Source organism: Lagenorhynchus albirostris, chromosome X (assembly GCF_949774975.1).
Source record: "Lagenorhynchus albirostris chromosome X, mLagAlb1.1, whole genome shotgun sequence".
Classification (NCBI taxonomy): domain Eukaryota; kingdom Metazoa; phylum Chordata; class Mammalia; order Artiodactyla; family Delphinidae; genus Lagenorhynchus; species Lagenorhynchus albirostris.
Window position 1 is genome coordinate 74,003,407 of NC_083116.1, and position 14,155 is coordinate 74,017,561.

General features: G+C 48.6%; 1 protein-coding gene across 1 annotated transcript in view; it reads right to left on the reverse strand.

The window, feature by feature from the left end:
- Positions 1-13,832, reverse strand: part of STARD8 (StAR related lipid transfer domain containing 8) — a 71,887-nt gene extending 58,055 nt beyond the window's left edge. The window contains exons 1-2 of the mRNA XM_060137839.1: positions 13,672-13,832; positions 1,943-1,976 (exon numbers count right to left, since the gene is read on the reverse strand). Of these exons, the coding sequence (XP_059993822.1) occupies positions 1,943-1,976; positions 13,672-13,716 (79 nt within the window). The 5' untranslated portion in view covers positions 13,717-13,832. The remainder of the gene's footprint in view (positions 1-1,942; positions 1,977-13,671) is intronic.
- Between the last annotated feature and the right edge of the window lie 323 nt (positions 13,833-14,155).

A 14,155-nucleotide genomic window follows, 5' to 3' on the forward strand; every position in this document is an offset into this window, starting at 1 on the left:
GACCCCCATGCAATAAGCTCCATTTTACAGATGTGGACACTGGTCCAGAGAGACAAGTTTCATGCCTGGGTCCACGCAGTGAATTGGTTATGAAATTTGGTATACGATCCAGGTCCTTTGATTTTCAGTGCCTCGCTGCTTCCACTGCCACATCCACATAAACTCTTAATTTGTGCCAGATTGTCTTTGGATCAGCCTGAGACAATGTGTTCACACTTGCCCTTAAATAGACATTTTCAAACTTTAACCTAAAGAAGTAGCACAAAAATCAGTCCCAACTCAGTTCTGCAGGTGGCAATCTCTTCTGCCTGACCCTGCCCTCTAAAAGACACTCCTCTTTCCTCTAGAAACCACAGACCACCCAACCACCTGGTGCCCACCCTCCCGGGATTCAGCACTGGCAACTCAGCCTGGCACAGACATTCTAATGAGGCAACTTGGCAGTTGCTGAGAGTGCTTTTGTCTTGGGGGGTGGGGGGGGGTCACTATTTCAGGGCCTGAGGGTTTCTTTTTAGCCTTTGCAGCTGGTGTCTCTGAAATGGAGAAGTTTGTCCTTCCCCCAGTATGGGCAACCCAGAGATCTTGTGCCCCCAGAAGTCTCTATTGCAAAGCAGGAACTGTGCTCAGCAAGAAGCCCTGGAATGGTGACAGGGGAGGCTTGGGAGGGGGTGCGGCACAGAGAAACAGATGTATGCTGTATGCTGATCAAAGCAGTGTTCCTGCTCCAAAATAGGTCCCCTCTCATCTGCTGTCATGGCAATGTAAATAAACACCTCGCCCTGCTGGCTCTTCTTTTTGAGCAGCCACCACCCAAGAACTCAGGGTCCGAGGTGGAAAAGTCCTTGAGGGATAACCAGATCCCCTCTCTGCCTCCTGGTAAGACTGTGTCCAAACCAGCTCCAACAACTTGGGGAGGTGATCAGGAGCGAGGGCTCGGGTTGTCTCTTCCAACATCTTCCCAAGATGCCTCGCACAGGCGCTTAGCATGCCGCTTCTTAATTGGTGTCTTTCTGTTTCCATGACCCTCCAGCCCTAATTGCTGTCTAGCAGCCATGCTCATTCAAGTCCTGAACTCATCCTGATGAAAACCTGAAGCCAGTGGAAATGGCTGAGATCGGGCTGAAGCCAGGAGGATGACCTAGATGACCTCAGCAGAGCCTGGTTGATGCCAGGAGTCCAGGCTCTGGCAGCAAATTCATTCCTGGCCAACATCCTTCTTTCTCTTCCTCCCCAAAGAAGTCATCCCCCTCTAGACAACTGTGCCCTCTTCAATGGAAGGGAGTTGCTCCAGAATGCCACCCACTTGTCCACACCCAAGTAGGACACCAGAGGCAGAAGGCAGATAAGCAGTCAGCCCCAAAGAAACTTGTTAGAGAGGAAAGGGAAGGATTTTTCTCTCTCAAGCCTATATATATATATATATATATATATATATATATATATATATATATATATATATATATATTTATCCCTTCAGTCCTAACTAACACTCTTGGTAGACTTCCACACAAGGTAAGCATTGGAAATATCACACACTGAACTCCAAAAGCCAAGTCTCTTTCCTTCACCCTCATCTTACCTGTTCCCTTTCCCAACATATCTCCCACCCTAATATACTTCCCAGTAGAAAGAAGGCATCTGAGAACAAGGGAAGCATATGGGTGGCTGCCACTTGCTGATAGCTCTGTAGGGAGATCCTCCCCTGGCTCCCTGGCTGGAGAAAACCTGAGAAATACAGAAGTTCTGCATACCCACTCACTTCCAAAAGACCAGGCTAAGGAGCCCAGGAAATGCCCACTGGAGGGAGACAGAGAACATCTCCAGCTTCAGCATCTAGGACATCGGCTCCACGGCCCAGGGACCCGATCAGCTAGTCTGTGAGGACCACTGAGAAGCTCAGTGCCATTGCGTGCCACTTCTGAGCCCTACCTCATGCACTTACCGGCATTCTTCCTCCCCTGCAGCAATGGGAAGCACTGTAAAGGAAACAGAGAAGAAATTAAGGCATTGCAGAGCCCTACACAATATCAGAACTGGAAGGAATCTATGAAGTCAGCAAGTTCAATCTACCCATTTTACAGGAAGACACATGGAGGCCCACAGAATAGGAAAATGGAGTACAAGTAGGGAGCAAAGTGGAGCTTAGAAGCCCAGACTCCTGACTGCCCACTGCATACTACTTTCTCCCACTCCACTGGCTGACTCCTCTGTTTCATGTCATTCTCATGGAATAAGAGCACCCCCAAGTCAGGAGATCAGAGGCAGTCTGTGCAGGTCACAGTACTGTTCCAAGGCCTGACAATAAAAATTATCAAAGAATCAGTCAGCATTTGCTTGGAACATGCCATCCTTGGTATAGCATCAACCAGGTTAGAAGCAAGGTATGTTGGTGGGAAAAGCAGTAATTGGAACTGGAAAGCTGAAGTTCAGGGCCACCTTCCCCTATTTATTGGTTATATAACATTGGACATCACCCATAACCTCTTGAAACTCACTTTCTGCATCCATAAGTCTAGGATAGTAATAATCCCAACGTCACAGATTTTGTGAGAAATTGATATACACAAAAGCATTTTTAAATGATAAACAATATTATAAATTAATTTATTCAACAAATATTTATAGAGCACCGATGCCCTACAAGACACTATAATAGGATGCTAAGGATATAGCATAGATTTAGACAGATAAGGTCCCTGTCCTCATGGAGCAGGGACAAACAATAAATAGGTAAACAAATAAATCAATAAGGAAATCACAGACATCTCTAAGAACCAAGAAGGAGAAACTTTAAAAAACATGATGAAGTAGAGAATGATAGGGTAGACAGAATAGGTGGGGATTGCTTTAGATAAGGTGACCAGAGAGCATCTCTCAGGGGAGCTGAACTTTGAGCAAGGCCTGGGTGACAAGAAGGAGCGAGCGATGTGACAATCTGGGTGCAGAACGTTCCAAACAGAGGTTGAGAGAGTCAAGGGTCAAATTTTGCAGGATTTTGAAGGCCAGGGTGAGGATTTTGGCTTTGATTCAAACGATGGTAGGTAGCCATTGGAAGGCATAGAACAGGAGAATGGCAAGATCTTACTTCCATCGTAGAGAGATCACTCTGGCTGCTGTGTGGAGAATGGATTTTGGAGCTACAGAGGAAGCAGGGAGGTCTCTTAGGAGGCTTTTGCAGTAGTGCAGGTAAGCAATATTGGTGGCTTGGGCTAAAATGATAGTGGTATAGATGTGAATTCAATAGTTAAGGAAAGAAAGAAGGGCTCCTCTTAGAGGTAGAAGGGTTTTCTTGCCTATTCTCCTGGCTTCATGCAGCTAGTCTCTAAGCCAACCAAAATATTATAAGGAAAGGAGTTGCCACAGTACTTTTTATCTGTCTTATCACTGCACAATGATTGTCACACCAGGTGCAGACACTTGACTACAATGATTTCTAGTCCCAGGACATTAATCTCAGCTCTAGATCACTCTGAAATGACCAAAAGTCAGATCCACCCTTGTAGACCACAAGACAAAATCTGGTGAATCTCCAACCCACAATTGGCCACAAGAGAGTGTAGGGGTAGGAGGTGTCCCCCCTGACTGTTCATTGGAAAAGTCCACAAGGGATGTTAATGTGAGGGACATGGACAGTTCTAGAATGAGATAGGTGTGAAGAGAGGGGAAAGACCAATCGAGAAAGAAAGATATGAAATTCTCCTACAAAGTTCCAAAATGGACCCATGATTAAGCAAGTCAATATAATTCTCAGTGGTGGACAAAAGGGGAGTTAAAAAAAAAAAGGCTGAGGGGGTGGGAGGGAAGGTGGAAGCAGGGCCTTGTGAGGTTCTAAATGTGACAGTTCTGGAATATTAGGAGATGAACTGATGGGTAGGGCACACTGTTACTCTGTAATCCTGTTCTAGTCTTATTAAATTCCCTCGTCTCCCACCCTACCCCCAACGCACCATAGGTTTAAGAGAATTAAAGATCGTTCAGGAGCTAATTAAGCTTTAAATTTACACAGGAATTTACAGGTTACAAATAAGTAAACGTGTTTGGCTATCACAAACATGGTAGGTTTTCTTATACTCATGTGACACATAAAGAACATGAGGCCCAGAGAAGAGAAATGACTTTCCCAAGGCCACACAGCTAGTAAATGGCAGAACCAAGTTTACAGTTTAGGCTTATGGGGCTCCCAGTTTTATTGCATCCTATTCTTTTTTACTCTGGGTCCAGGATAACCTGGCCTAGACCAGGACCATGAAACCCACTTGTCTTTGGGCCCTGATCTTGGTGCTATTTTGGTAGCTGAGAGGCTTACAGGGGAAACTGAGGTATGAACTTTTACATCAGAGAATTTTGCTACAGGGCAAAGGTTCTTTTTGTTTCTGGGTTGTAGAACATATTCCTGTCATGTGGAGATTCTGGACAGAGGAGCCAGGAGTCCAGCAGTTGCAGAAATAGGCACTCTGGAACAAGGCCGGGATTGGTGGTGACAGTCTTCCCATCCAGTGTGCCATTCATTCATTCATCCGTTCATTTACTATGAGCCTCTAAAGGCCAGGCCCTTTGATAGGTACCCAGGGATTCAGATAAATTAAACATGTTCCCCGCCCTTGAGGAATTCACAGCCAGGTGGGGACAAGGGGGTAGGCCACAAGTACAAATCATCACAATTCCATGTAAGTACTGGAAAAAAAGCATGGCCAGAAGAGCAAAAAAAAAGTCAAAGAGGTGTGGAAGCATGAGGTTTAAGGAACTGTGTATAGTCTGACTGGACAGCAGAGTGCCAGACAGAGAGTAAGAACTATGTGTGGAGCAGTGGTCAGGGCCAGATCATGAAGAACCTTGTAGGTCAATGTGATAGAACTTGAACTTTATCCAGAGCCCAGTGGGGAGCTCTTGAAGGGGCCTAATCAGGGGAGTAACAGAGTCAGGTTTATGTTTCAGAATGTTACTCTATCTGTTGAGTGAGGAATTCATTGGGAATGGGGGTGGGGAAGGTTAGGCAAAACTTGACACGGGGAGGCTGGAGCAGATAGGGTCAGTGGCCTTTGGGATAGAAAGGAGGGGACCAGTATATGAACTGTCTATATAATGGAACCACAGTAAATGACAGGATATGGGAGTTGAAGAGAGGAGTCAAGGATGAGTCCAAGCAAGGTTTCTGGCCTGGGCAACCAGGTGGATGGAGGTGCTATTAACTGAGGTCAGGAACAGAGCAAAAGGCCTGGTTGGGGGTAAGTGGGAGGGGAATCTTCCTTTTGTAATGAATCTCTCTCTGAATCTCTTGGATTTGAAGCCTGTGTGCAGCATCGACTCAGAACTATGCAGTAGGCCCTGTGGTGGACCTGCAGATACAAACTTGCACAGAAGCAGATACGGACCTTACGCATGAGGCGCTTGCCATCTAGTGGGAGACAGAGTGGCTAGACAGAAAGAGACAGATCCAGAGTTTTTGACAGAAAAAGGGAATCCTGTTCAAAGAGTGAAAAAAGAGGGCCACAGCCCAAAGGGGGATGGAAACAGGAAGTTGGTTGCTGGGTGAGAAGTTGCGGGATCTGAGAGGGGTGGTTGGAGTAGCAAAGGCTACTGACAGGCTTTGTCCAGAGCTGAGGAGTCCTCAGCATCATTGGCGGGTTTGGAGCTTGCTCTCCCAGCATCCTCTATGCCCAGCCCTTACCCTGCTATCTGAGCACAGGCTGGTGGGGACTTTTCGTCCTTTCCTTGCCTGGCTTCCCTGCTCCCCCTCAACCCCTGGCCAGCCCTGTGCCACAGGCCCCAGCCTGGATCTGGTCATGAGAGCACGTTCTTGACATTCCAGCCTCCCCCAGTCCTCTCAGCTGGGCCACACAGAGCCCTATTCACAGCCTGACCCCTCCCTCCCTCCTGAGTGGGCTCTCACTGCCCTCAGACCCAGGCTGTGTGTTGCCAACACAGACTATGGCCACTGTGAGAAGCAGACTCCCCTGATCCCTTGGTAGCTGATTCCTCTGTCTCTTGGGGTCTCTCCGTCGGGAGAAAGTGCAGTGGCTTTGGCTCCTTGTATGTGCATGAGAGTACATGTATATTCTATGCACTCAGCCAACTTCCTCTAGGCTGGGCCTAAAATAGAGGCTGTGTCGGACTGGACACAGGGGTGGATAAGACACAGGCTGGGTCCTTAAAGGAGCTCACAGTACAGCTTGAAGGTAGCTGGGTACATGGACTGCAGTGTGCATGCTGGGGCTGGATTGAGCCTCAATTGGAGTATTAGTGTCATGGTGTCACTTTTAAACCCCATTCCATGGCCTGGGAACATGTGCTCATGTTCAGGGTGTGATATCTGCTGTGAGTGAGATGCTACAGCCCTGAGGGATGCCAATCTCTCCCCTGGGAAGGACAGGGGAGACATGGTTTAAAGTGGGACTGAGTGACATCAGGCATTCTGGGCCTGACCACATGCCTTTGACCAGTTCTTTGCTGGGCCTCAGACTTGTTGCCTGTAATAAGTGGGTCCCTGACCATTCTTATCCTTCCATCACAAGGAATAGGGTGAGGGACAGTCCCAGCTGGGAAAAGACACTGGAAGAAATGACTTCGAGATGGCCTTTGTAGAACTCAATCTGGGACAGCACTTTGAGGAATCCCCAGAGGGGATTTTTTTCCCTTCTCTGAGGGTGCGAGCTGTCCCAGACTAGCTTGGAATGTGAGCCTCTCAGAAGTCCTGACTCTCCTTTCCCACCCACCAGAACTACCATGGTCTAATACCCCACTCATCCACCCCCAAGAGGGGATCCGACCTGTAGCCTTAGGAATGCTGATCTGTATATCAATTTATAACTCACCCTGTGACAGATAGCCTGCTGCCTTGGGCTCTTTTTGCCCTGATCCCTTCCTGCCAGTCCTGGTGGGGTGTCCTTTGCTCCTTCCCCACTCCCCACTCCTCACCTGGCCTGAAGGGCCACTCCAGGCCTGGCTCCTTGCCTTTGAGCCCCTTTCCCCCCAGCCTTCTCCAGCCTCGTGACCTACTGCCCTCCCCTCCTCCACAGCAGGCAGAGAGCCGGGCCAGAGAGGAGACAGAGTGCAGCTGCAACCCCCAGGGGTTCTCTGGATAATCTCAGGAATGTCACATCCCAAAGACTTAACTTTCCCACCAGCCAACAGGGACCCTCCTTCCTGCCCAGAGCTTGGGAGTCCTTCTAGGAGAGGGGCCTTAGATGGGGTGAGTGCAGGAAGGGACTTGGAGGGCGGAGACGCAATGGTTCCAGGGTGGAATGGGGACTCTCTCCCAGACTCTGAACTAATTTGGCCCAGGGTGGGAGTAGGGGTGGGGATAGGAGGAGTGAGGGGAACGGCTTAAACAACTCACTTTCAAAGCCTCAGTGTAGTAACATCAGTGTTTCCTACTGTCTTTATCTCCACAGGATGTCCCCAAATCTAGGCTCTCCTCAGGCAGGTAGAATTTCTCCCTATTCTAATGGATGAGGAAACTGAGGGCCCAAGCTACGAACCCAGAATCACCTAGAGCAACCTATAGACTATCTTCAGATTTAACTCAGACTTTCTGAGTACCTACTATGCAGCAGGCACTTTCACATATGTCACCCTCGCAATCAATTTTGAAGTGGAGACTATTATCCCCATGTTGTAGGTGAGGAAACCGAGACTCAGAGAGGGAAAGAAGAGGCCGAAGCTGGGCTTGTGGGTCAGCATTCCATTTCCGGCAGCTACTACATTGTATCATTATACCACATTCTTCTCTCAACTCTCAGGGGGACCCAAGCCAGAGTAGCTGGAAAGGCCAGGGAAAGTCCTCAACCCATGTTCATTTCCAGGGCCTCAAGCCCTATTCCCCAAATGCAGAACTTCCTTTCCTCTGTCCCTTGGCAGCTGCAGCCTTGGAGCTGCCGGTCTAGCTGGACTCCAAGGTCCCTAGCGGCAGCGGCAGCTCAGGGGTGGGCCAAAGGGATGCAGTCCAGGAGCTCCACTCCCCAACCCCACTGTGAAACCTCTGACCCCACATCCCAGCACAGACTGCCTGAGCTGCTGCTCCCTGTTATTGTTACTAGTGATTTGGAAATGCAGGCCAGGCCCTGGCTCCCAGAGCTTCCCAGGCCTCCAGCTCTTCTCCGGCCCTAGGAGCTGCTGGGAGGACCAGCCTCCAGCGCAGTTTCATTTCTCTGAACCTGGGCTCAGCTCCACTCCCCAGGGACCTTGAGTAGCAATCACTGACATTTGGGAGCAGTTCTTTTTTTCACTTGGCTTAAAGGTTCAGAGAAGAAACGCACAACCTAAAAGTTGAGAATTACGTTTTATTTGGCAGTCTTTCTGAGGACTTCAAGCCTGGAAGACAGCCTCTCAGACAGTTCTGAAGGACTGTTCTGAAGAGGTAAGGGAGAACCCTGGATATATGGGGTTTTTGCAACAAAGAAGTTGGAACATCAAAGGATTACCGTTAATTAAAGAAAACCAGACATCTCAAGTTAATGCATTTAGCACTTTTCTATGTATGGGAAGATGCAAGAGTCCTGCTTTTTTTTTCAGTCAACAATATTAAATATAATGAGAGTACCGGAGCTGGAAGGACTTTCAGAGATAAATCAATCTAACCCCCTCATTTTATAGGTGGAAAAAACTGAGGCAGAGATTACATAAACTTAGTGGATAGAACATGGGTTTTGGACTTCGATTACCTGCGTTTAAAATCCCAAGTTTATCACATAATAGCTGTGCGACCTTGGATAAGTTTCCTAAAAGTTCTGTGCTTCAGTAAAATGAGGATGATGAGAATAATAGTACTCACCTTGCAGAGTGATTGTGATGGTGAAATGAGTTAATATATGTCAAGGGCTTGGAACAATGTCTACCACATACTGTGTGCTCTATAAATGTAGCTAATATCAGTTCTAACTTTCTATAGGGCTTTGGGCAGGGGAAAAAAACCCTGGCACTGCCAATCTGCAGGCTTTTCCACTTCTTCTGCCTCCACCAGCCATATCATCAGGCCTGTCCTCTACCACCAGCAGCCCCCACTCATACTCCTTTTGGTACCAAAGAAGCTGAAGGCAAAGTAAGAATTTGTGTCCAACACATGAGTCAGAGTCAAAGCCTTGCTTCCTGCTCCCCATCTTACCTTGCCAGTGCCCATTGCCATCCTTTTGCCTTGAGGACTAGGTGGTTTTGCGCACACAGGAGGGGGTGCTTTAGAGTGTGTCCTTGGGTGAACTCAGGAGAGCCCTTGTGCACATCTGCAGTCATATGCCAGGCTGTGTGAGCACATGACTGGGGAAAAGCATGGTGTCGCTTGTTGGACTATAACTGGGTGGCCAACCTTGACAAAGCTTCCTAGTTTACAAGGGAATTTTCTTTTTTTTTATTTTTTTTATTTTTTTTATTTTTTTTAACATCTTTATTGGGGTATAATTACTTTACAATGGTGTGTTAGTTTCTGCTTTATAACAGAGTGAATCAGTTATACATATACATATGTTCCCATATCTCTTCCCTCTTGCGTCTCCCTCCCTCCCACCCTCCCTATCCCACCCCTCCAGGCTGTCACAAAGCACCGAGCCAATATCTACAAGGGAATTTTCTATCTGTGATTTGCTTTGTCTCCCATAGAAGCAGTTAGGTGAGACAGGGTTATTACCACATGCCTTTATGTGCATGTGTGTGGCATGTCCCGCTGGTATTGCTGTTATATTCTACCAGAGACGAGCTGGGTTTGGATTTTGCCACAGAGCAGTAGGGAGACTACAGTCTACTACGCAGACCGTGTGTGGATCCAACTATGTCCTGACACCGTGTGTGACCTTGGGCACATCTCTTCCCCTCTTTGAGCCTCAGTTTCCTCATCGGTAGTTTGGAGGGAGGAAAAGGGATGAAGGAACAGATGACCTCTATGGACCTTGCCATCTCTGATATTGTGTGACTATCTACCTCTGTTATAAGGGGAAAGAACTGAGGGCCAGCAGGGAGTATTGTCCCTCTCAAAGTCACCTAGAGGTCATGGCTGAGATGGAGCTCCAGCTGGATTCTCTACCTGCCAGGCCAGTACCCTCCAGGACTTGATATGCCCACCTGATACAAAGAGAGTAACATGAAAGAGTATCCATGTTCCAGGCACTCGTTATGTGCATCACACCATGCTAGTTGCTGGAATGGGGCAAAAGGACACATCAGCGAAATGGTCCCGTGTGTACGCGTGTGAGTGTGAAGCTGGGGGGACTCGCATGCATATATGGTACTCTGCTGAGAAGTCATGGATACCTTCTCAACACTCATTGGTGTCCAGGGAAGCTACATCAGACACGGACGGAACTATTTACACTGGGTTCATCTCACATCCAAACGCCTTGCCCCTTGGCTACCCCTAACCCCAGTGCAGCTCAAAGCAGTTCTGGGCCTTGGCCTGACCTCTCGCCACCTTCCCAGTATCACTGAGGTGTCATCCTTCAGCTCCCAAACAGGTTGTTTCTGGTCCTGGAGTCAGACAGGGCCAGAGGAGAGGGCTGAAGGGGAGTTGTGGCAAAGGAGAAGACAAGACCTGAGACCTGAACCCTGGAATTGCCAAACATGGAATAACCTTGTTCTTTGCTTTGACACCCCCGGTGTACAGTTCTGAAATCTGTTTCCAACAAGTCATGTGTGTTGACCACCTACTCCACGCCAGGCACTTTAAAGACACAACCTCCCCGAATCCTCAGATCATCTCTGTGAGGCAGGCCCCGAATAGTGTCATTTTGCAGGCAAGGAAGCTGAGGCTCAGAAAGGACTTGCTCAAACGCGCACACAGCTAGTATGTGTGCTTGTGTGTATGGGGTGGGGGCTGGGATTCTAAGTTTCTCTGCTTCCTCCCTCCTCAAACCTCCTCAGTTGATGGACAGCTCCATGTGGTGCAGGATGCTGGGGGCTCGGTTTCCCTATTAGGACCACGAGCAGGTCGAATGAGACGTCTGAGATGGCCCTTTCAGCTATAGCAGGCTTGGCCACAGCCATGCCCCTCTCTGCAGGCAGCTCTTGCATTTGCCACAGCTCCCCTCCCGCACAGCCATGCAATTGCTCAGGAGGGGAGCCGGCTCAGAGAGGGAGGGTGGCTCGGAGCAGCCCATGCCCCTGAGGCCTCAAAGCAGCAGCGTTGGAAAAAGAGACACAAAACTCAAGGTGTGCGTTAGTCTGGCAGGCTGCCTCTTACCCCTGAGATCTAACCATGTGTTGATTCGCATCTGCCACAACACTGTGTGTGCACATGTGCCTTTCCACCGTGTGCATGCTTCTGTATGCCTCCATAATTGTGTGTGTGCCTGCAAGCTCGTGCATGGGAGGGTATGTATTTGTGTGCGTGCGTGCCTACCTCTGTATGTGCATGTGGGCACGTATGTGAGTCTACATGCTTGTGGATATGTAATATCTGTGTGTGCATATGTGATTGTGTGTGTGTTTGTCTCTATGTGCATATGTGTGTGTGCATACGCTTGAATGGCGTGTCTATGCATATGTGTGTGTAGCTGAGAGTGTGCAGAAACGCATGTGTAGGCTCCATCTTTGTGGACATGCACATGAGTGAATGTGTGCATGTGTGCTAGTGTCTGGGACCTGGGATAAAGGGCCCTGACTTTCTCTTGGGGCTGTCCGGCCCCAACAGTTTCTAAGAGGCTGACATGGGTTGGGAGCATTTGCTGGGAGTCTGACAGATTGGAGTAATGAGTGCAAAGGGATTTAAATCCATGCCAAGCACCCAGAATGGTTCTCCAGAGAGTGGACAGTGGTGCCAGTCTGGCATCCAACCTCACGGGTACTTTCACTTCCCACTTGTCCTGTTCTTATCATTAGACCCATCCCCCATCATCCCCTCCCCACCCATCCCCACTGCCATCGCAGCCACCTTCCTGGCCTTTGCATCACTACTTGGGCCCCTCCACACCATTTCCATCCAAGGCTGCTGGAGTGCTATTCTTAAAACTGTCCACTTAATTATATCCTTACTTTACTGAAATCCCCTCATCCCCTAAAACAGCAGTCCCCAGACTTTGGAATTTCATGAACGAGGAAGATAATTTTTAAATAAATGAGGAGGGGAACAGTCAGGGTGTTGCAAACTTTTTTATTTTGCTGAGGACAGGTATTCTAAAAATCTCACACTCCTATTTCATAAGAGAAAGATCATTTGAACCCCACCCCTGTAAGAAGGTCATTATAATCTCTAAATAAGAATAGTCCTTTGAGTTGAATTAATTTAGCTTTCTGAAAACTGCACTGCATCAGCCCCATTCTTCTCCCGTTTTACCGCAGATGAGTGAAAAGCTCATTTGGGACCCTCACTAGGTGAGGACGATGAACACACAGATCAATTCCAAATTGTATGGGAGGCAGCCCCTGGTTCCCTCTCTCTAGCTCCTCTCCCCTCGAACCCGGCACTTAAGGCACATGATGAAACCAGCCCCTCCCCCAACCCAGAACTTGACTGCCTCCAGACTCTTGCTTATGAAGTTCCCTCTGCCAGGCATGCCTGGAATGCCCTTCCCCCCTTTTTGGACTGACAAACTTTTCTCTTCCTTCAAGCTCAGCCCAAATGTGACCTCCTGTGAAACCTTTCCAAGTCCCTCCAAGGATCCCAGCTTGACTTTCATCCTGTCTTGTATAGTCAGGCTAGTTGTTTAAAAGTCTCCCTACCGAGTTCAGCTGTGGGAAGCCATATACTGTCAAGAAGCGTATGGACTTACTTAGGAGTTCAGATCCCAACTCTGCCAGTCATATCTGAATGACCTCGTAAATATTTCTTAATCATTCACAGTGTCCATTCCCCATCTATAAAAGCAGAAAAACAATGGCTTGTGGTGAAAATCACCACCACAGTTTACGGACTGAAAGTGCCTATGTCTGATACATACCAGATACTAAATAAATATCAGCTCCCTTGTTTTCTAGAGCAGAAACCATGCCCTCCACATCCTCATGGGTGATGCTGTGCTCGTATATTCCCCGTGTCCAGGATACAGCAGGCACTCAGCAAACATTTATGGGCCCACTAACTGTCTACCAGAGTGTCTGGCATATGGTAGGTGCCTGATAAAGATTTGTCATTTTCTTACCTCCTTTCTGAGGACAGAAGTCATGACCCTTTTGTTTTTTTGTGTAACTCCTATGGTGCCTAGACAGAAGCCATGTCCCTTTTGTTTTTTGTGTAACTCCTATGGTGCCTAGCACAGAGTAGGTACTTCATATATGTTGAAGGAGATTAGTAACAATAATCATAATAATAGTTACCATTACTCACATGGTATGGATGCCACATGCCAGGCATTACGCTAGGAACTTTACACATATTATCTCTTATATTTGAATACATTTAATATGTAAACAATAACACCAACCTCACCACCCTATAAGGTTGGTGTCTCTATTGTCTTTATTTTAAAGCTGAGGAAACAGAGGCTCAGAGAGGTTAAGATTCTTGCCTTTGTGACAAGGCCAGGGAAGCAACAGAGGTAGGTTTTAGAAGAAGAGCCAGCTAGCCGACTTATTTTCGTGGGAAAGCAGCAGAAGATCACAGAGCTGGTGACAAAGGCAAGACTTGAACCCAAGCCTTTCTAGCTCCAAGGTAGTCTCAGAAGCCCATCTGCCTTCCAGCCAGCACACAGTGGTCCCCAGCTGCCTCCTTCAAACCAGAGCAGTGGGCTGGGCTGGGTCTGGGTAGCCTCTTACCTTCACTTTCCTGAAGCAAGCCCAAAACACGTCCAACAGAGGCATGGTGGGGTGAGGGGAGCTGGCAGGGCCCAGCAGAGCTCTGCTGGGCACAGGCCTCTCCCTCTCCAGGGACCAGGCTACCCGGGACCGGGGTCTCGGCAAGAGCCAGCCCTAGCCCTGCGCTCCATCAGCCAGCTCAGCTCGGAGAGGGAGGAGGCGGAGAGCAGCGGCCTGAGCTCAGCTCGCCTGCACTCCAGGCGCCTCCTGGAGGGCCCGAGGGAGGGGGAAGAGAGGCTGAGGAGGAGGGACCAGGAGGCGGGTCACTGATTCAAACTCGGCACCGTTAACCAGTTGGCTGGGACTGGACAGCAATGCCAGTTGAAATTCCCCAAACATTACAGTTCCGAAGCTTGGAGCGTCCGCCCACTGTGGCTCACCCGCCGGTCCCGCCACCTGCACGCTGCCTCCTGCAAATGACACACCAGCCCTTCCTGGGGGCCTC